Source organism: Protopterus annectens, chromosome 3.part1 (genome assembly GCF_019279795.1).
Source record: "Protopterus annectens isolate FY-2018-M chromosome 3.part1, PAN1.0, whole genome shotgun sequence".
In the NCBI taxonomy this organism is placed as follows: domain Eukaryota; kingdom Metazoa; phylum Chordata; order Ceratodontiformes; family Protopteridae; genus Protopterus; species Protopterus annectens.
Window position 1 is genome coordinate 1,771,221,255 of NC_056732.1, and position 24,486 is coordinate 1,771,245,740.

The following is a 24,486-nucleotide window of genomic DNA, read 5'->3' on the forward strand; positions in this document are numbered from 1 at the left end:
ACGATTAAGGATCCCAGACACTCTCCTTCTTCTAAGGTCTCCTGCTCCAACCCCTCACGGGTGCCTTTTTACCAATTGCTAAGGCTCCATTTTTGTCTCTGGTGCAAAGAACTTTCTGCATTGAGACAATTGTAATCCAACTTTGATGTGGAGAGAGAATGATGAAAACTTTGGAAAGGCACATATTGACATGGATGTCATCCCATCCCAGTCTGTATTTGGGTTGGAGCAGGCTTGGCCTTCAGATACCTTTAGATAATCTCCATTCTGAGTACCTGTGCCAGTAGCAGAAGCATCAGAGAGTAAGTTCTTTCCAGAACTTCTTACACTGGCACCAGTGGGATCAGAACCTACGGTTATATCTGTCATTACTTTGACCCAGTTCACATAGGTTACATCAGAGTGGATGGAGTCTCTGCAGTGAAGCCTCAATGTGAAGTCCATGGCTCTATTTTCACCATTACTGGTTCTACCCCTCTGTCAGTGCTGGGACCTCAGTGTTCAAGGTGTTAGCTCTTATCTCAAATGTAGAAATATCCAGTCTGTTGGCATCAATCCCTTCATGGTCAGTACTGCTTAGCATCCACCTCTACTGGGATGGATACAACATCTGGCACTGGCATTTGATTTCATTGAGAGGATTACAGCCCATCCATCTACACAGTCTCAGCTTGCTCCATCAACCCCTGAGTACCCCTCAGTTCCCAGCCATTCCTCCTCAGTATTTTCCATGGGCCAAGTAGTCTTATAAGGTGATATCACACACAAATGCTCTTGGGTGATTCAAATGAATTTTCTCTGGATGCACCACAGAATTAAACATGCATAAGAGGCACACTGACTCCCATACAGAGTCACTCATTCCTAACAATGGTATTTAATACATCAGCATGCAAGTTATGCAGGAGGGCAGTCAATGTTAAACAATAATGGATTATAACATAATATTGAACAACTCAAAATATACAGGTAACAATTGCATGTATCACCCAGCATTTACACATACAGCCTTATTGACATAGGTAGGATCTTTCCAGAAACTTTGTGGATAATGGAAACCTCCACAATCATACAAGACCGAGGTGCTATAGGCATCAGTGTACCATGAAAATACTAGATCTGTAAAAATCTGTACTGCATAACTTACCAAACAAGTATCTCCCATATCTGTTATTAAATAGGTAATATGGAACTGACAAAATGTCATCCAAAATAGTCTACTCTAGTGCTTAATGTTTTGAGCTACTGGACAGCACACTTTCTTTAATGTTGTAAACCTTTATGGAATAACAATGGAATATGTGTGTGCATGTATATATATATATATATATATATATATATATATATATATATATATATATATATATATATATATATATGGATTCACTACATAATCTCGAAATCTTGAAATATCAAATTTCAAAATCTCAAGATTATATATCCGAAAAAGCTAAATGCCCAAAGTCCAGAAGCGCGAAATTTAAAATCCCGAATGTACAATACACATACAGCACACACGTACACAAAAACACAACTTCCCCCCACAATCAAGCATATAATCCTACACTACAGATAAGCAGGGGAGCAAGCCCCCCTGCATCTCCCAAATGGGGGGCTGCGCCCCCCACCCCCCCACTTAAATATACTAATGCCAAGATAGCACAGACACACAAAGGAAACACACCCACTCATTTTACAGTCCCTCACACACACACATCACACCCTCACACACAAACATCACAGTTGCAACACACACTAACAGACACTAAAGGCCCTAACCAACACACTTACACATAGATACTTACCTGAACTTCCACCTGTCCATCAACAAACCGCAATACCAGAAGCGCTACTTCAATATCTCTGAACATCGGTATTTTGAATTTTGCGCTTCTGGTCTTTCGGTATTTAGGGGTTTCGGCTATATAGTCTCAAGATTTTGGAATTCGATATTCCAAAATTTCGAGATTGTGTAGTGATCATATGGTTGACTTTTCATAAAGTCGACTTTCATATGGCCGAGACCATATGATTGACTTTTGAAAAGCTGACCATGGGGAACCGCTATCTCCGCACAGTGCGGAATGGGAAAATTTACCACTTCCGCACTGTAGTGTGATCTCGGAGTTGGTATATTAAAGTTACGGGGGGGGGCAGAGCCTCCCACGGGGGGATGAAGGGGGCTCCGCCCCCCCCAACAGTTTAACATAAGTGTTTGTTATGTTTTTATGTTTATTTTACATGGTCGGCATTCTGAAAGTCGATCATATGGTCTCAGCCATATGAAAGTCGACTTTCTGAAATGTCGGCCATGTAAAGTAGACCCATATATATATATATATATATATATATATATATATATATATATATATATATATATATATATATATATACACATATTTTATATATATATATATATATATATATATATATATATATATATATGTATATGTCTTATAGCATTAGTATGGGTCAGCATACTGAGTTCAACTGTCATTGTTTGTAAAAATAAATATCAGAAGGTTCTTTTGAAAATGATCAAGCCAGTAATGGCATTGGTGAACAACCATATGATTTAATAACACAAGTCTACACATACAGTGGTAAGCCTACAGCTATAAGACAGAATAAGGTTTACATATCCACATCTTGTAATTTTATTTTACAAATACCAACATATTTCAGCCATGCTGACCTGCATGGCTTTTGCATTCATGAACAAGATTATAGCAAACATGGATATTACAGTTTTGTTGTATTTTCTATAATGTAGAGCTTACTGATGTATATATTACTCAGCATTCACACATCTAGACGTATAATGTGTGAAGTTTCTAAAAGGATAATGGATAATGAAGAAATGTGCAGTCAGCAGCTGCCTAGTGAACCACGGCCATGCTATATGTGTAAAAAACTGTACTGTAAAGTTGTCAGACAACCATGGGTCTTCCATATGTGATGTTCAATATTATCTACATAACTGCCACCGTTTTACAAAGGAACCTCCAGTGAAATTTCAACACAGAGTTAGGAGATTAGCACTTACTTAATGCCATTGCTTAACCATTTGAGTTAAGTGATGTTGTGTCATGATGTTGCGGATAACCTCAGAATGAGTCAAAATCCCTAAGTTAAATACATTTGAATTGCTGCTATCACTACATATACCAATAAAATATAACTGATGAAGTCACAGAAACAGATATGCTTACCAAATACATTCATTATAATGCAGGTGATAAGATGTGGATTATGCAACTTACTGCTGGCTGGCGTCAGACCTCAGCAACCCTGCAGCAAAAATCCTCTGTGTCTCTCTGATGCAAGTCATTATAGCTGTGATGGACCTGCATGCTATTCTGATAGATCCTAGTCCATCTGTAGTGTTCCCTCACAATTCTGTTTCAGACGCCGATCATCACAAAGGACTTGGGGCATGCTCTCATCCTCTGCTCATGTCCAGCACAGACAGTGAGCATCTAGGTGGTCTTCTTCTTGGTCTAGTTTGGTGCCCAGATATGCTAAAACCTCTTCTTGGTCAAAATTCTTGCTGACTGTGGTACAAAAATACCGTGAAAAAATTGCTAACTGAATTCCCACTCAGTACACAGGTAGCAACAGTATAAATATTAAATGTATCAATATCACATTTTAAAGTTGGGGCATATAGGATGGTATCAGACCATTGGAGAGTATCAGACACATGTTACAGATATAGCTGTTTACTCATACCTATTGGTAGTTGCGCTGAACACATTCCAGTATGCCACACTATTGGTTAAAGTGTTGAATTTAAAGAACTCAACCAGATGTTTGCAAATGGGATTCCAAAACACTGAATGTTAATGAACCTCATTAACTATGTATGACACAAATGGTACTTAAAAGCTGTGTGCACATAGCTAAATTCAATTAATATTTCTCCAAGTCTTTTGGATTTCTATTACTATGATGGGAATGGACCCCATTTCTAAGTCAAAGTATGATTAAATTCATGAAATTAGTATTGTTTCAGTCTTTTTTATGTTAGCCAGCAGTGCTCTTCACAGCACCTGCAATGTGCCTAGTATTGACTCCTGCAATTCATAAGGAGTTACACATATCGGTAACATATCTAAGTATGATTGTAAATTCTTTTTTATAAGACCAGTTGCTCTTACTATTTTTGGAACTGTCTGGGTATCTTTCTTCCACATTGCCCTTGTTTCTGCCTGCACATCCTGGTATTTTATGGCTTTGTGTCTCTCTGTGCATAAGACACTGTAGTCACTGGGTGTAGCAATTTCAATGATCAACGAATGCTACTTTTGTTTTCTTTTTATGGCCACAACTCTGAGCTGAGATTCCAGATGACTAGAGGCTTCTGGCTTTCCCAAAAACCATAAGTTGCCTGTTTTTTTTTAATTTTTTGCTTCATTAGACTATTTACTGCACTTTTATTCATATTCTGCTTATTTAATACTGTATTTTAACACTGTAAACTAAACTACAATGTTTGTATTGCATATGCCTGCCTTACTCTGCCTTTTAAATTGTATTTTGTTGCTGTTTAACTGTTTGCAAAGTTTTTTTTGCTATTTTTACTGATTGCAATGTAATTGTTGCTACTTTTCACTGTTTGCTAAGCATATAGGTAAGTAAGTACTAGGCTATCTGCCCAAGGGCATTTATAAGCCTAGCCAGAATGTGTTGGCTTTCGCCACCCCCTTAGATTAGTTCCCTGTGCCTCTGTCCAGCAGAGCCATTAGTTCCCTGTGCCACTGTCCAGTAGAGCCACTGCAGTGATCCACGGGGTAAATTTTCTGTTTCCCATCCACCCGTCAAGGTTTCTGTTTGTTCTGTTTTCCCAGCAAGCAGTATTTTAAATAACTGATTTGTTTGATGTTTAAAACATTATTTAGCATCTCCTTGCTGTTTTTCTTCTGTTTAAATCATTTTAGTGTTTCCTGCCTAAATTATTGTAGCTGGCAATTGTAGCATAGTCCAGATACAGGTTTGCTGCATCTGGGTCTCCCTGGGATTCAGTAAACTTCAGTGCAGGAATAGCTTATTCCTGCATGGAAATGACCATTTAAGAGCAGCACGGCAGTGCGCCATGCATAGTTATGAAGGCGCACTGCCTCTGCTCCTAAACGGACACGGAGCATGGATGAGTTAAAGGGGTGTGTCTCAGAGCATACATGCCCCTGTACTCAAGAATTGCCATTCGGCAATTACAGTGAGTGAGAATGCTCATATAGGGTGTTGTCACCTTTTCAAATGCCCAAAGTGGGACTTTTAGTCTACAAACATGACATGTTGCAGGACAAAACACAACCGCAGCCATTGCAAAGGTCAGTGCCTCACTTTCCAGGAAAACCCTATGCTCATAGCAACAGAAACACGCCAGGATTTCTGTCAAATGTGCAGATGCACTCAGAAATCCACAGCAATAAGTGAAATCTGTCCCTTCTTAGAGAAAATAACACTACAAATTTTTTTTATCAAACTGATTAAATTTAATCATAACTCCGCGGGTCTGCCCATTGCTTAGCTATGCATACACTAGCTTAAATGGCACAAGAAGGTAAATAGCAAGATTCATTCAATAGAAGCAGTATTGCAATAGTGCAGTGGTTAGAGCATTTGCTTTGCGAGCAGTCATTCTCAGTTCAATCCCTACTGTAGTAAATTCCATTTTCCATGTGAAAGCAATTCATGAACATTTGTTTGCTGTATAACCTACTAAATAACACATATTTGTGAACTGGAGTGCTGCATTAAGTGCAGACGTGAGGTGTCATTGTAATAATGTGGTAAAATCCACAGATAAACACAAGTGCCCCATACAGTATATGTACACATGAATCAGGAATACTAAGCAAGGTTATAATATGTAAAGAATGATAAATCAATGCCATACAGCAAATAGCATAAAAATGTATAAAGTGTCCAAATCTACCACTTTCCCATGACCCATTTTTCTTTTCTTTCTAAATTAGTGCAGGGGGTAAGTGGGCATAAGCACCTGTATGCAGTAGTAAGCAGGGTTAATTCTGTTTGCACGGGAGTAAGCAATGCCTACACAGGATAAGCAATTTAGTGGCTAACGGATTGTAAGAAGATTTAACCGGAAGTTAGCATTGCTTACCATTGCGCAAACCCACGCAAACATGCTTACAACTGCTTAAAAGTTCCTTAGTCACTCTTTATTGAACAGCCCTTGTTCTGCCCTGCAACAAAATAATCAGCCTTTGCAAGTCTTGAACCTAGGACCCTGCACACCACCATAGCAACAGTGATTTACCAATATGCCATATCAGCTGTACATAAAAATTGAGGTATACTCAAACAGATGCTCACTATAGCAAAATCACATTTTACATGTGAAAGGAATTTATAAACAATTGTTGTGTTGTATAACCTACTAAATAACATATATTTGTGGACTGGAGTATTGCATTAAGTCCAGATGTGAGGTGTCATTGTAATAAAGTGGTGAAATCCCCCGATAAACACAAGTACCCCATACAGTGTACGTTAATATGAATCACAGATACTAAACAAATATAACATGCAATGAATAATAAATCAATGCCAAACAGGAAATAGTGTGCAAATTTAAAAATAAGCAACGCTAAGCATTGCACACCGCTGCTTACCAGGTGTAAGCAATGCGTAACCCAGTTAAATAGATTTGCCCATTGGTATGCTCCTTTAAGCAATGCCAACCTTAGGTAAGCAGGTTTGCCCATAGCTTAGCATTTTCAAAACCATCCAATCACGGCAAAGTGTGGGAAATTAGCCCTATTTAAACCCCACAGGCAGGAATACATTTCATAACTGGTTGCAACTACCTCCTGTAGGCACAATGGCCGGTGTTGGGGAAGGATTGCACTTCCGAGCACAGTGCTGGGACATCCAGGAGTCTAAGGTCATGGCAGGACTCCTAGTAAAAGACCATGAAGAGAGACTGCTGCAGGGCCAGTACCAGGGTTCCCAATATAAAGCGGAAGCCTGGGACCGTCTCACCTGTGACCTCACCAGTGCCACCGGCATCCCTCGAACTGGTGAGCAGGTCAGGCATCACTATGCCAACCTGAAATGGAGGAAGAGGGAGCTCATGGATCAGTGGATCCAAGAAGCTAGATAGGGTGATGTCCCAGCAGTGTGTAAGTACTCATTCTACTAACTGTTTAATAATTACATAGCTTGTGTATATTATGGATAGGTATAGCTAAATATTCCTCTATGTCTCTGGCAGCTGCAGCGGAGAGGGCTGTGAATCAGGAAGCCCATGCATGTAGGCTGCAAAGGCTGCATCATGAGGCAGGTTAGTAATAATCTTGCATGTACTGTCATAAGAAATAAATCTAAAAGCAGTAGAAAGTTAATTGCCAGTATAAAACCTATATTGTGTATGGGATGTACTGAATAAACCAGACAATATGGCAGAAAGAGTCTCATATAGGTTGTATGTAAGTAAAAGGGTAACAGCCAGGCAATAAAGGTCTAACTCCTGGACTACTTGTGTTTACTCTGGTATCATATGGTAATGTAGTGTTGCATTCTCTTAATAGTACTGTTGTATTAAGCACTGTTACCCACACTGTGCTACATAAATAAAATGTGTAGGAATGTCTGTATACGACTGTTGTAATCACAAGGTCATGTTGTACAACTGAGGGAGACTTAGAAAACAGCAAAAAAATATACAACAAAATCCAAATAACACAGTCAACTGTGACATAAACTGTTGTATTTTTAGCACACACAGCCATGGTTCAAATCCTGGGAGTGGTAGTAAGCTGTATGCATAATCATACCCCTCAACTGTACAGATTTTGTCAGAAAGTTCAGATAATTGGCTTAATTTTTCTGCCTGTCACCCTGTCCCCCTGGCAAATCATTGGGATGATCCCAGAAGTTTAGGCAGCAAATAATGACATACAACTGATTGTCAGACATCATAACCATAAGAAAAATATCTGTAAGAACAAACCTATCACTCTAGCAACTCACCAAAATGTTATGTGTCTACTACAGTAAGGAAGGCCTTATACGTAGCACATTTGATTAGCAAAGGCATCGCCTCTAGACAAAAGGAGGTTATAACCCCGCTATACCTAGTAAACTCCTGTGATCCTATGATCCTGTGGACTATATCTGGTTTTCTTGCATCTTTTTATTGAACTTTTAGTAATTGGTGATTCCATGTAATATAAACTTCATAATTTTCTATGATGCTTTGTGGCTCATGTTTCCAATTTTTTCAGCTACTTCAATTTTATAATGTTTGCATAATCCCCAGTGAAACAGTCTTGCCTCATTATTATGCCTTTCAGTATACAGTCCTTCTGCCATTAGTATATCACAGCCAGCAACAAGATGGGCAACTATTTCCAATTTTGTTTTACAAAACCAACATTTGTCTGTTTCTCCCACAAGTTCAATGGACTTTGTAAACCAACATGTATGTAGTCCACTCTCTTGGGCCGCCAATATTAACCCTTTGTCTTCTGGTTTAAATTCACCTCTCCTTAACAATTCCTTCATTTGATCCTGATCAACATGAAGTTGGTCCAAGAGTTTTCTGTACTTGCAACTATATGTATGCATTCTACACATTTCTTGCATTTCATCTGATCCTTCACCTTATATTCTTTCTTTCTTTTGTTTTTTTTTGGCACATTCAGTTGCTGCCTGATTTTTGTCTACTTCTGGGTTGATTTCCATTCCCACTTGAGACTGATATGCTTCGGCTAAACTAAGCAGGGAAGTCATCTTAGACTTTATCTCCTCATATTTTAAAACTTTCACTATATTTGGGTCTTGTGAGGTCAGCAGATATGTATGCAGTCCTATGATTGCAGATCTATATATGTAATCAGTTTCAAGGAGGCCCATACCTCCTTCAGAATGGGGAATGTATAGTCTTGGTTAGCACCGATTTTTACAAATCATTCGATAAGCATGAAACATCCTTCTTGTTTTCCTGTCCAACCAGTTTAACACCTTTTGGATCCAGTCAGTCACTCCAAAACTGTAAGTTAGGACAGGAAGAGCAAATTGGTTTATAGCTTGGACTTTGGTCCTAGATGTCAGTGCTGTTTTCAGTATTAATTTTAGTTTTCTAAAATATTTCACTATGTTTTATTTGCATCTGTTCATGTTTTACTGCTGATCCCTCATCATTTCCCAAATATTTGTACAGTCCCTCTTGCTCAAGTTCTTTTATATCACATACCTGTCCCAGACTGATGTTTTCTTTGTGCTGCAGTTTTCCTGCTTTAAAGGTTGCTTTTGCACATTTATCAAACCAAATTACATTCTTATATCATCTGAAAAAGTTTTGACCACTTGCAGTCATGCTTTCGGTTCCTCGTCTGATGAACTATTCAGTTTTAAATCATCCACAAAAAGAAGATGAGAAGTATTTATACTTGTTGTTTTCTGGAAGCCAAATTATAGCCATGACTAATCTGTTAACAGCTTTATGCGTTAAGGGCAAGACAAAAGAGCAACAGTGACAAAGAGTCACCCTGGAATATACCGTTTTGAAATGTTATCCCTGGAATAGGTTCATATGTTCATAGGCTGGTACTGGGATATCTGCCCGAAGGCATATATTAGCCCAGCCACGTTGTGCGGTATTCACCGCCCCTTTAGTAGTTCCCTAGTCCCTTGTACTAGCAGCTACCACCCTTGGCCCCTATCTAGTAGTGCTGTTGGTGTGATCCCCGGAGTGAACTTTCTGTTACCCATCCACTCATCAAGGTTCCTCTTGAAGAGTGATAGTGAGGGGCTCTGTCTTATGTAGATTGGGACCCTGTTCCATAGTAAGGGAAGTCTCTGTGAAGGGAATCTATCCCTCCAGCATGTTCTATTCATTGTTGTGTTGAGGTTTATATCCCTAGAGCATGTAGCTCGAGTAGATTTGGTTTTGCTAAGATGGAGCATGTTCAACAATTCTGGGTTGGACATGGCTCTGTACGTTAGACAGAGATCGCCTCTGAGAAAGCGGTATGCAACAGAGAACAGTCTTAGCTTTTTCAATCGTGCTGCATAGGGCAACTGTTTGAGGTCAGTAATTCTCTTGGTTAGGTACCTTTGTGGTCTCTCCAGCTGCTGGAGATGTCTAGCCAAGTACATTCCAATTGGTGCATTGTATTCAATAATGGGTCTGATGAGGGAAGAGTAGAGGGGCACCATTACATCCTTAGATCTTGATGCAAACCCTTTCGTGATCAGATGGGTCACATAGAAGGATTTTCTAACCACTTTGGCAACATGGTTATCAAAGGAAAGCTGACTATCTATTTGGGTCCCTAGATCCCTTATTTCTTCTTCAGATTTCAGGGGATTACCTCCTATGTTGTAGTCTGTGGGTACTCTGTTTTTTCCAAAGGGAATTACTATGCATTTTTTTGCATTTAGCTTGAAACCATGGCTTTGACACCATGCATCAGCCTCATTTAGGCCCTTCTGGAGGATCTCCATGTCAGCTGGAGACTCTATTATAGCACCCAGTTTGCAGTCGTCTGCAAACTTAGTCAGCCACAGTCCTTCCATGCTTGTCTGTACTTCTGAGAAGTATTTGCCAAACAGGAGGGGCCCCAGGACAGAGCCCTGAGGCACACCACTCGTTACTGGTCTGGATTCAGACATAGATCCCGCTACTCTTACTTTATGGGATCTGTCTGACAGCCAGTTTGCAATCCATCTTGTGATGTAAGGGTTTATGCCCAGGCTGGTGAGCTTATCAATAATACCTGAATGGGGAATGGTGTCAAATGCTTTAGCAAGGTCAAGGTAAGCCGTGTGTACCTCCTTTCCCTTATCTATAGCCTGAGTAACTGTCTCAAAGAAATCCACCAGGTTCAGGAGGCATGATCTGCCCTTGATGAAGCCGAACTGTGTGGGGTCCAGCGACTGGAGGTTCCCAATCTCTCCATTTATGAGTTCCATAATGATTCGCTCCATAGCCTTACAGATCAGACTGGTCAGGCTTATTGGTCAGTAGTTCCCAGGGTCAGTTGTGTCCCCACCCTTGTGTAGCGGGACCACCACTGCCATGCGCCATTCTATGGGCACATATCCTATGGAGAGGCTGAGACTGAACAGGGTATTAAGATGCAGGGTTAATTCCTTTTGGAGCTCGCGTATGACACAGCCTAGGACACCATCTGGTCCCATGGAGGCAGTGTGTTTAGCTTTACATAGAGCCTTGTTAACCAACGTATCAGTAATAATTGGACTTGCACAATCCCCTAGAATGGTAATAGGCCCTGTAGGTGGTGAGGGGGGGGGGGATTTGCACTGAACCTGTCAGCCAAGACGTTGGCAATGTCAGAAGGGTCAGTGTATTTTGTTCCATTTTGTAGTAGCTCAGAACAGACCTGAGCATTGCCATTTAGGTTTCTGACGTAGCCATAGAAGGCCTTATGGTTATCCTTGGCAACTTTCTATTCAAAATTAGCTTTAGTTGACTTGATGAGGGCCCTCAATTTCTTACTAATGCTGATCAGGGATGATTTGTCTACTTGAGATTTGGCCTTTTTTTGTATAAGTCTCCTCCTTTTATTGTAAAGTTTGCTTATGGTCAGGGTCCACCAGACTGGTTTCTTCTTGATTGTGGAAGGAGTCTTGGTTTTATTTGGGATAGCATGGTCCATGAAATCCTGAAGATGCATATAGAGTGCCTTGGTGTAGGATTCCACATCCTGGATATCATTATCCTTCTGCAAGGAAATAGTGAAGCTTTCCACTTCGTATGCAAGTAGTTTGAAGTTTGCTTTGGAAAGGTTTTTGACTATGGTTTCTTTGATTGGGGGAGGTGGAGGAGTGAGGATGTCCAGGGTTATCAGTTTGTGATCGGATCTAACCAAGGAGGGGGTGATAATGGGTGTGGTACAATGGGCGCCCATATTTGTGATGATTAAATCCAATATGTTCTCCCCTCTAGTGGGGGAACATACTAGTTGTTCAAGGGCATTTGAATTTATAAATTCTATGAATCGCTGAGCATAGGAGGTGGAACATTGGTAGTTCGCCCAGTCTATACTAGGGTAGTTGAAATCACCCAAGATTATGGTGTTGGGTAGGGCCTTTATATTTTCCAATGTCTCAAGGAATGCAGAGTGAGCATCTTGGGACATGGTGGGTGATCTATAACCGGCTACGACTTGAAATGTGATTTTGCCTGCTGATAGTTGCACATGGATGATCTCTGGGGCATCATGCTGCGCTACTAACCTGGAGATATGAGTATCCTTGATGAATATGGATACACCTCCGCCCTTTGTACTGCGATCCGGTAACTGAGGCCGGAAGGTATGATATGAATTGTAACCTGGCAGTACTGGGGTGCTCTCTTGAGCCTTGAACCAGGTTTCCGTCACTGCACAAACATCGATTTTCTCCATGCTGAGGAGAGCCTCGAGTGTGTGCATTTTGAGGTTGAGACTTTTGGCGTTGAGTAGCATTACCCTTAGTTTTTGGTTACCTGTGCTGGTTACTGTGGTTGGTTTGTCCTTTGAGCCTTGCCTAAAAAAGGCACTTTGGGGATGGCAAGAGCCTTGGCCAGTATTCCAAAACTTAGGGGTGACGGGTGCAACCCATCTCTGGCAAAACAGTGAGGCTTGTCTATCATGTCATCCCAGGCAGACAGACACTGGATCCCCTTAGAATGACACCAGAAGCTTAGCCAATTGTTGAAATTGATCATTTTGTCTTTGTATTGTGGTATCATTCTAGGTGAAGGTAGTATGCTACTCAAGGTCAGGGTCATACCAGCTTGGAATAATAATTTGTCCTTTATCGTGGCTTAACTGCAAAGTGGTTTGCCACTGTTACATGGCTGTTATAAGGTAATCAATCAGTGTAAGGAGTATCATACATTTTTAAACACTCTTTCATCCATGAATGTGGGATATTGCCAAATGCTTTTTTGTACTCTATCCATGCCATACTTATATTCTTCCCCTTTTTACAGCTCTCCATTATGTCTTTATTTAACAGCAAATGATCTGTTGTTCCATATGTCTTTCTTTTGTTACCCTTGTGTTTTATTGCCATGATTGAGTTTTCTTCTAAATTACCATAAACTCTGTCTGTGTCAATTCCAGTGTATTTATACATCAGAAGGCAAGTTAGTGGTCTATAATTTTTAGGATAGCTTGTAGGTTCATTCTTAAGTAGGAGTATTGTTTTTCCTGTTGTTAGCCAGGTTGGTATCTGTTCTGGGTGTGCATATACATAGTTCTTACTCATGACTAAATCTTCATATAAAGATGTCAATACTTTTAGCCAGAAGTTAGGCACTACATCTGGGCCTGGGGTTTTCTATTTAGGAGCTTTTCTTAACTTTGTTTCAATTTCTCTGGCCATTACTTCATCCCTTTTCATATCCTGCACATTTGAAATTCAACTTATTCTTTCTTTCACTTCTTCTATCCATTCAGCATCTTTAATATGTTCCACATGATCTTCATAGATATTTCTAAAAAATGTATCTATTTCTTCTTTTTTTGATTGTGTTTCAATTCCTTTTACCTTGTTTCCCAGTTCTCTATAAATTTTTTAAGGTCATTGATCAATTTCTTATTTTGTACTTTTCCTTTATATTTGTCTGCATGTCTTCTAAGTTTTTTTACCTGTGCTGATATGTTTAGTTTATTATTTGCAGCAATGCACAATAGATCCTGATCTGGTTCTGATACTGTGCACTGCTTTTATCACGTCTTTTAGAGTACTTTTGTTGATCTGTTCCCTCTTCTGTACTCATCTAACTGTGACACTTCTTGTCTTAATTGCTTCATAATTTTCTCTATACAATACGTCTATGATAGCATTTGATTTGCCCCCTTTCTTTCCCTTACTTCCCTGTGTTTTTCTGATAAGACTTTATCTGTTACTAATTTAGCTGTACATTAATATCTCCTATTTACTTCTGTTATATCATGTGAATTTCTATGAACAGTCCTAATTACTGTGTTCATTTGTTTTATCAGACTTCTAACTATTTGAATTTTATTGACTTTCTGTAGTCTATTTCTTTCATTGATCTGAATATGTCTGTCCATCTCTATTAAATCAAGCAACTCTTCTCTTAGAGCATTTTCTTTAAACTGCGGGCACATTCTTTGTTCTCCATTTCATGCAGGCATTCTACAACAAATTCCAGAGCATCTTCCTGTGCTACATTCTCTTCAGTTTCATCCTTTGTCATCCATTGCCCTTTCATATGAGAATTCACTGGCCTATCACTCCACAACATTGACTGTGTCAGAGTTGCCACAGTTTCCTGTTCCTTCCCTTGCTGTGCAACTTCAGCTGAACTTCTGTATTGGTTTCCTGTAGAAGGTTCCAAAGTATCTTCGGTACTTACGTATTATCGCAACCAGATCTTTCATGGTAGCAATGGTTGCTTCCTGATCCTGAAATGTGTTTGTTAATGTTGCTGAAATGTGAAATACTGTGTTTTTTCAGTAATACAGTTTGTTTTCTGGAGTCTTATCAATAAAATGTTAACAGCATACTGTTGTTGTTTCTTTATGGACTTAAATGACAGCATGTCGCTTTTTTTTTCATCACATACACTTTGTAAAGGTGAGCAGTGCAGTGAAGAAGTTGGAGCAGGAGCTAAAGGAAAGTAAACAGTTTGGTTTTACATAGGATATACAGTCCGACAGTGCTAGTGTACTGTTTAACTTTTCATGTAATAAAGCATTACATCGCATACCAGGTTACATACATGTCCTTATTACCAGAATAAGTGTAGAATCACACGTAATTAGCTTTGCTTGTAATACTGCATGACAGGCTTTCCGTTTGTCAGAAAGAGAGTCTCCGTGACAATTCAAGTGTGTGCGTGTAACAGGAAGACGGTTTCTTGAAAAGTATGTCAGCCTGAAGGTACTCCAAACTTATTTTTCTGCAATAACAACTTCAAATAACACCAAACAGCATTTCCTGAAGTCGTTTTTGTTCCCGGAAGCGAATTTCGCAACCCCAAAAATCTGGTTGCAATAATACGTAAGTACTGTATCTTCATATGGCAACTGATCAGATGTTTCCTGCTCCACTTTTTTCTCCTTAATTTGGGAATCCATTGCTCTATCTTGCTGTGGTGTTATCAGAATTGGATTTTCTTCACTAAATCCTTTACTTTGCAAGCAGCCATTAATCTCAGTTAATATTTCTTTAACATATCCATTACTAATCCTTTTTGCACTTTTTATCCTTGTTTTCTTTATTTTTATATTGTAAAATTGACAATATCTGGATGCCTTTGCCTATATTCCCTTCAAATATCTTTTGTGATGCTTTTTTTGTATTGATTATTTTTGCTTCCTCCTTTGTGTAAATATCCCACAATATCAGATCTCTCTTTCTTTCCCTTGTCCATATTTCTTTTTTATACCTTTCAAAAATCTCTAGATTTTGTTCTTCATATTTTTTCACTTCCTCAGTTGCTTCTTTTCCCAAATGGCCAAAGGTTTCTTGGTCTATATAATATTTTTCATAAATCTGTTGTATTAATGAACAACAATTTCCAATTGAAGCTATTAGCAGTCTTTCTTGTGCAAGTATTGTTCTTTTTTTCTAATTTTTGTTTTAATCTTTTTGTATATCCTCTGTCTCTAAATTCTGGGCTTCTTGCATAATAGTAGCCATACATAATTTCTTTCTATCCACAATAGTCTACATTGTCATCTGTATGACTCTTTTCTGCCCTATCAGATTTTGTGCTTTTTGTGAACTAGTACTTCCTTCTACAACAGGGGTGCCATCCTCCCACCCTTTGACCCTGGCATAGCCCCATTGTAGGAATGTTTCTGTGTGTTGAGGATTCTATACTGTGATTTTTTCTCCAGTCCTGGCACCAGTGCACCTACCAGGATTGGGTAATTTTTTATCCTGGGTCTTGTGCACCCTGATATCTTTTTTATTTTTTTAACCTACTTCTGCCCATGATATATGCTTTATAAAATACAGTGTATATATCAGTGTTGTCTTGGCGAGAAAAACAGGGTCCATCTTATGAAGGTATTCACCAAGACTTGAGGATTAATTCAATTCCAGCAATACTACTCTCCTTTGCTTGCTGATTTTATCATCTCTCTATTTGGACCTCTTTGAATTCACTTTAAGGTATAGCTGATATACAGCTACTTTCAAAGGTAAGCTGTCACCTGCTGACATTGCTGTAGTAGAATAGATTATCACATACCAATGTTATCATTTATCAGCATAAATCAACTTATACGTCAGTCCTTTTTGTTGATAAATTGTCTGCCTTACAATCTGTCTGTGGCATAAAGGAGTGGGGTAGAATTCAAAAATATGTATACAGATGGGTAAATGACCTTTAGTGACAAGGAGAGATTCCCCATATGCAGGTGTATGGATAAAAAGGAAAACTGCCTTGGTGAACTATAAATATGGACAGAATGAAAATATATCCATAGTCATTTATGACTAACCTATAATGTCTGTTGTAAGTTAACAGAAACTGATGACGTTTGAGGATTTCCATAAGTTGTATGCTCACTGACTAGTTTATGGATACTCTCTGATGCTTAATAATATAGTAGTAAGTGATAGTACATTCAGTCTGATAGAAACAACATGAGGATGGCTTTGACTGATCACTGTTAATTGAGTTGATATGTAGCTGTGACACCAGGGAAATACGGCCAGTCCAGCTATCTGGAATTTTGCAAATAATTATATGTCACTTGGTGGTCAATCACCACTTACTTCTCAATATTCTAAAATCCTTCTCCCTGGACACAAAGACTATAAAATGGTTCCAGTCCTACCTTGATAATAGACAGGAGGCAGTGCTATGGGACAACAACCTCTCATCCCATCTCCCAGTTACCCTAGGTGTTCATCAGGGCTCTATATTGGGCCCCCAACCTTTCTCAATATTTATCAATGACCTCAACTTAGCTATTCCTTTAACTAACTGTGTACAATATGCAGATGATTCAACAATAATCTGCTCAGCTAAATTCAGTCCCAACTACAGACTCTAACTCAGACAATGTTCAATAAAACAGAAAATTGGTTTCTACAACGCTGCCTCCTCTTGAACCCCAGAAAAACCAAACTCCTCCTCTTCACCTCTTCACTCCTACCCATAAATCACTACCAATTAACTTTTCAGTCTTATCCAATAATGGCACACTCAGATCTCTCGATCCAACAGCTAAACTTCTAGGGGTAACCATTGATAACAACCTGAACTTTGAAACCCATATCAACAATACCATAAAAACTGTCAACAGGAAACTAGGCTCCCTCTATAGGATAAAACCCTTTCTCTCCCCACTAGCCAGAACCACTATTGCCTATTCCCACCTTATCTCCACACTTCTTTATGCTTCTTCCATATATACTAACTTGTCAAAAAATAACCTTAACAAGCTAGCCAACGCTTACAATAGCATTGCCAGATTTGCTACTGCTTCCTCCTTTAGGACCCATCACTGCCATGATCTGAAACAATTAGGCTGGTTAGAGCTTCTGAATCAGATTCACTTTAAACAACTCACCATTGCGCACAAAACCCTTTTCCAACCTACCAATACCCCAATACATGCTAGTCCCATTACCCAATATAAGAACCTTTCAACTTTACGCTCATCTAATAAACTACTTGTATCAACATGTAAATCTAATAACATGGCAGGAGATGTTCTGTTCTCAAATGCAGTTGGAAAATATTGAAACCAACTCCCCCATGAACTTACATCACTGTCTTCAGTTACACTTTTTAAATGCAATCTGAAACTCTATCTTAAAACCCATTGGTTATGTCCCTGTACAAATCCAGACTAATCTCATACTATATCCCAAATACCCTCTCTTAAGACCTAATTACTGCTCTATCTGTGTCTTTTTAGATCAAGACCTATCCTTGGCAAAAACATATCTTATCCTAATAGGTATTTTAAATTATCTCTAGTTAAATTCTTCTGCATATAATTCTAAAGCATCCTACCTAAGGCAGGCAACAAGTATTGTTTAAACCGTGAGCATTGCTGCTGTTGAAAGTTGAAGTATGCATTTGTTTAACAATTACTTTCTAGTTACTAATGAAGTCTTGTACATAAAGTCTAAAATATCTTATCTAATGCTTGTAACATGTTTTTTGTATAAACTGTGAAGATTCCTGAACTGTTTAAAATTTGTAGTATTTAACTGTATAACAACTAGTACCTGTATGTTAGTAGTCTAGTAATCTCCTGGAGCTTATCTCCCCGGGACTCTACTGAAAATGGACATAAATCCAATTAGACTATCCCAGTCAATAAATGTAAAATAAAATAAATAAAAATAAAATAAAATAAATAAATAAAATATTAATATGATTTATATAAAGAATTGTGATGCTGCCAGCCCAGCTATCTGGAATTTTGTAAATAATTATATGTTATTTGTGAATATTGCTATGATTTAGAACTGTATGTTATGTACTCAGCTTCAAGAATGTAACCATAGTGTACACTACTGGAAAAGAACAGAAATGTATATAAATAATATACCTGTGCAAATGTATGTTTTAATAGCAGAAGCTGGAACATACAGAGTTAACTTGCAAAACATCAAGAAAATAAGTTGAAATTAAAAGTGCTTTATGATGTGCTATAAAAAGTAGATTCAGTGCAGCAAGCAGACACAGTGTCTAGCGATAGAAATTTCTTTCTATTGTCTTGGAGATAAGTAATTACTAGGTCTACAATGTAGAAATATTTAATTGTTTATGACTTCCAGTTCTGAGCAAACATCTGAGAGCTATGTATTTTTCACAGAGAAATGTTAAATTTTGTTAAGTTTCTGTTAGCCTGGGAACTGAAGGCAGGTGACAAAGAGTGATGTCATCCAGGCTAACCCAGCAATAAAATGTGATATTAATTTAAGAACTCTCTCAGAGAGGGAGAGGGGCATTTTTATCTTGTCTTGGATCTAGAAACATCCATTCAATACTTCCTATCTGCATTTGCCTTGCTAATAGTAAGTAACTAGGGTACAGTGATTTCTCTTAGAGATAGATAGGAATATAGTAAAGATTAGTTTAGATGTTTCTGTATTTATTTGAAACTGTTCTGCAATGTTGTTTTAAAATATTTCCTGTGAATCTGAACTCTGTAGTTACTGTGCTGTTTGAGTATTGTCTTCTGCTTTTATTATTTATTATTAAATATATTTAAACCTTTTAATTGTGACTGGTTTGTTTAGAGATTTTTAAGCTCTCAGAGTACTTGCATATTTATTTGGTGACACTGTACATGCCACTCCTAAATAGCCTTGAAAGTCTTGGTCACATTTACCATTTGGATAATAGTAACATTACACAGTAGGATTGGACACCCTTTGGTAAGGGCATTATAGTTGCTGATAAGTAAGGGTGGCTGGTGGCAGCTGGTACTACCTTATAGTCTGGGCAGAAGGGGGCATAGCTAGTAAACCTGTGCCAGGCTTTCACAGGTGTATGTGTTTGTATATAAATCACATCTCAAAGTGTGCGGTGTGTGTGTGTGTGTGTGTGTGTGTGTGTGTGTGTGTGTGTGTGTGTGTGTGTGTGTGTGTATGTGTGTCAGCTACTTGGGCGGGGACACGAAGCACTGGTTAGACAGAGAGGGTGCTGGAGGTCTTAGCTTGGCCACTCAGCTGAGATCTTAACCCTATAGCTGTGCCAGTGGGGAGTCTTATCAGGGATCTGGAGAAAGAGGGAGAAACCAGCTCCAGACTGACTGGGATCTCTGTGTGCTCTTAAGGGAAATTGTACTTTACTGCATGTGTACTTGTCATCCTCACAATGTGTATGTCCCTCACTAGTGCTAGTGGTAAGGATTGAGGCTCCTTGATTACTGGGCCAGTGCAGGGGTGTCACATATTAATTGATTGGCAGTGGTGGGATATCCACATCACATATTAGTTGGTTGACAGTGGTGAGTTAGTCACATCACATATTAATTACCTTGTAGTGGTGGGGATATTGAATTCCTGTAGCCTTTGTACAGTGGTCACTGAAAGTGTTAGTACTCTCAATCATCCATGCAGTGAACATTCAGAGTTCATACCACAATTGTTTTATTTATTTATTTTTTTTTAGCTTAGTTAGTCAAGGAGAGCAGGCAAGCATGTCAGCAGAGGAGTATGGCAAGCTGTCAAAGAACCAGTTGGCTGAGATGTGCCAGGCTAAAGGACTGGTGCTTGCCAACCTGGCTAAGGCAGACATGATGTCAGCTTTAGTCACAGCTGCACCGCAGAATAGCAACCAGGAGGACAATCAGACTGGCCTTGGAGATGTACAGCTCTCAGAAAATGGACAGCTGAACCTTACCACAGAGGACTTAGAAATACATCTGGAGTTAAAGAGACTTGAGTTGGAGGCCAAGCGTTTGGAAATAGAAGCAACAGAGAGACTGAGACATCTGGAGGCTGAGGAAAATGATAAACTGCAGTGTCTGCAGGCTGAAGAGAATGAGGGGCAGAGGCAACATGAAAAGGAGATGCTGACTCTTCGCCAGAGTCATGGAGGTAATGAGAAAGGGAGTAACCGAAGCCCAGAACCAACAAAGGTCAGTAAATTTCATCCACAATTTACAGAGGGGGATAATTTTGATAGTTTCATTCATATGTTTAAAGGGTATGCAAACATTATAATGTTGACCAATGGCTCTGGGTACAGTTCCTGACCCCCTTACTCCATGGTAAAGCTGTAACTGTAATTTCTAAACTTTCTGATTCTGATTGCCTAAATTATAATACAGCCAAAATGGGTTTGTTAGAATGCTTTAAGATAACATCTGAAGCTTATAGGAAAAAGTTTCATGAGCATAGACACAAGGCAGATGAAAGTCTGTGTGAATATGTTGCTGAACTAAGCACTTATTTTCATAGCTGGGTGAGTGGATGTCAGGTCACCACTTTTGAAGGGCTGGCAAACCATTTGGTGAAGGAACAAGCCCTTAGCACTTTGCCTGAGGATATGAGAATCTGACAACACAGGCTCCGATCTGGCTAGAATAACTCCAAAAATGTTTAATGTGAAGTGCTTTTCATCTTCCACCTTTGGAAGACTTTATCAGACAAAAGAAAAAACTTCATACACAGTTTTAAAATGAAAAAGGCGCCAAAGCAAAGCACAGTAATTGGATTCAGCCACCATTCACTTAACTAATTAAATACTAAGTTAAATAATTAAAAGTGCTCTGCATCAAAAACCTTTTTCTTGTGTTAAAAAAAGCTCATGTCAGCAAAATAAAATCATTCATTTAAAACTTCTATTTAAAACTTTCATTTTAGAAAAAACAAAACACAAAACTGTACTCTAACATAAAGTACAGAAATACTGAATGAAAAGCATAAATGTAGGAAAACGTAGTTTTAAATATATGCTTGGAGTGTAAAAGAAGAAAAAACGTAATAATAATAATAATAATAAGTATAAAATGAGTACAAATATAACAACAGACTACTGCTCACAACACCAAGTTTGTTGTTCCAGATATGAAAATCTAGTTAGCTGATAGACAATACAATACTGCAGTTGACTTGGGGAAGAAGGGAGACCTATACCTAGCAAGCAGAGCATCACTGCAAAAGAAAGGGTCATGCAGTGCTGCTCATGGGTCTAAGGGAACCCATGGTGGGCAGCCCAGACTGCCCCAACTGAGTCCGCCAGTAGCAGGGAAACCCACTAGTCCAGGTACATGTCCAGGACCAAGGATTAAATGTTTTAAATGCAACCAGTGGAGCCATGTAGCATATATATGTCCACGGACGCAAGGTGGGGAACACAAGGTTGGAGAGCGAGTAAGTGGGGATGACAAAATGCCAACAGTAGGTTGTCTGTAGACAACAAGGATACCAAACTACCACAAGAGGTTATATCCTATCTTACTGACTGGGAAAGAGGCCATGGCTAAGAGAGACACAGCCTCTGACTTAACCATTGTGAAGCCTGCAATGGTTACAGAGGAGCACTACTTGCTTGAGCAGTCTACTCCAGTCAGAGCTTTTGGAGGTACCCCATTCCAAATACCTTTGGCTAGGGTTCACCTTGACTGAGAGGGTGGAAAAGGAAGCCAGCAAGTAGGTGTGTTTGAGGATATCCCTGCAGAAGTCCTGATAGGGAATGATTGTGATAATGCAATATGGTGTGTGCATGCAGTTACATGCAGTCAGGTTTGGAGACAAGCATGTGGGTCTGGTAGCCTGGGGGAGACCCAGACAGACTACACATTTGCAGCCAGGACTGGTGAGGTGGTTACTTCAGCGAGGGAGCTACCCTGTAGCAGTGAGAATGAAGGTGAGCCACAGCTGCTTGTGAGTACTGATGTTTCCTTGGACAGGATGACTGCAAGGGCAGAGGTGAATAGTAGTACCCACGCTGACAGTGAGGCACTGCTGTCAGAGGATGCCAGACTTCTTGTGGAAGGGGAGCTGGGAAGGGTTACTAAGAGAGAGTTGAGACAGGCTCAGCTCTAATATCATACATTACAAGACCTGAGGGAGGTAGCCAGTGAGGCACCTGATTCCCAAGGGAAAGGGGAATGTATACCGGGACAAAGGGTTAATGTACAGAGACTGAATCCCTGAGAGAGGGCTAGAGAGTGAGAGACTACAGCAGTTGGTAGTGCCCAGAGACTTTCATCTGGCACTTCTAGTCATAGCCCATGATATTCCCTTTGCAGGTCATGTGGGCATAAAACATACCAAGAGACGTATTATGCAGAACTTCTATTGGCCTGGGATTTATCACCTAATATCACCTACTCTCTTTTATATGAGTCCCACAGGGTCTAGGAGATATTTTAGCATCTGGGTATGGATGCATTTTTCTAGGATTTTGGCCATGGGGGAGAGTAAAGCAATGGGTCTGTAGTTATTACTTATATCACCTAATATCACCTATCAAATTCCACTCTTACCTGGTTTCAAAGCTACTTAACTGACAGGTACCAAACTGTGAAATGGAAAAATTCTCTATCTCCTCAGCTGCCCATAACTATAGGAGTCCCACAGGTTTCTATCTTAGGACCACTACTATTCACAATCTTCACAAATGACCTCCATACCTCCACACAGCATGCATCTATCATTCAGTATGCAGATGACACTACCTTAATCTGTGTTGCACAAAACATTCCCACCCTCCTGCAAACAACTCAACTAGCATTCTCTGACGTTGAAAACTACCTTACCAAAGCCCAACTTATCCTCAATCCAAAGAAAACTCAGCTTATGATCATAACCAGTTCTAACAAAAACACTGATAACAGTCAATTTGCTATCTACTCCACAAATGTTACTCCAATCACTCCAGTGGCACAGGCTAAGCTATTGGGAATAACCATAGACTCCCACCTAAAATTTGATAGTCATCTCAACTTAACTATTAAAAAAGTACATGCCAAACTGGGATCACTCTACCGTATCAAACCATTTCTTACCAACAACACAAGATCAGCCATTGTTCGCTCCCAACTTCTATCCACCCTACTCTATGCATCTCCCATTCTGACTAATCTCAACACAACTGAACTAAGCAAAATGGAAGCCTGCTATAACAGAATTGCCTGCTTTGCTGCAAATTGCTCATATAGAACTCATCACTGTACTGGTTTGAGACAGCTCCACTAGCTTGAACTGCTCAACCTCCTAACCTACAATCAGCTCTGCCTCTGTCATTTGATCTACTACCTCCCCAATAAGTGTCCTGCCCTCAAAAACCTAGTACAACATCACTCAGCTAAAAGGTCTCTTAGATCATCAAGCAAACTACTACTAGAAGTCACCAACAGCTATAATAGCTTTGGAGACACACTATATAGTAGTTCAGTGGCTAAAAAATGGAACTCTGTCCCCACTAGCATTCAAAATACATCATCCAAAACCTCCTTTAAAGACCTCATCAGGCAACATCTCAAGCAAAGTTGGCAGTGCCATGATTGCTCCCCAGGCTAGTGAAAGCGGATAAGGTACACATATTAAACCTAGAGTAATTGATAATAGTTTTCAATCTTACTCACAAACCCTGGCTAATCTACACAGTATGTACTGTACCTGTGTACTAAGTATGTATTCTACTTATGTTCCAAATTTCAGCTGCACACCACAAATCTATTAATTACCTTTATTTTTAAATTAATATTTTTGTTTGTTCTCTCCACTGTAACTGTTGATGTGCTGCATACCACTGTAAAAGCATGTCTTTTGTAATTTGTGTGTATACCTGTAATTTTTCTATGTGGAGCTTTTCTCCCCGGGCCTCTGCTGAAAAAGGGACTTTTTGGCTCAGTCAGACACCCCCGGTTAACAAATGTAAAATATAAATAAATAAATAAATAAATAAATAAATTTCCAGAGAGGTAACAGGGTAAAGCAGGACCTGTGAGCAGTGCCAAAAGGTAGGCAAGGCAAGAGACAAGGTGAAAGTTCCTTTGATGCCTTTGCCTGTGATTTCAGAGCCATTTCAGAGGGTAG

General features: G+C 39.3%; 1 protein-coding gene across 1 annotated transcript in view; it reads right to left on the reverse strand.

The window, feature by feature from the left end:
- Positions 1–444, reverse strand: part of LOC122797857 (vomeronasal type-2 receptor 26-like) — a 162,140-nt gene extending 161,696 nt beyond the window's left edge. The window contains exon 1 of the mRNA XM_044066379.1: positions 250–444. Within this exon, the coding sequence (XP_043922314.1) occupies positions 250–444 (195 nt within the window). The remainder of the gene's footprint in view (positions 1–249) is intronic.
- Positions 445–24,486: the final 24,042 nt, after the last annotated feature.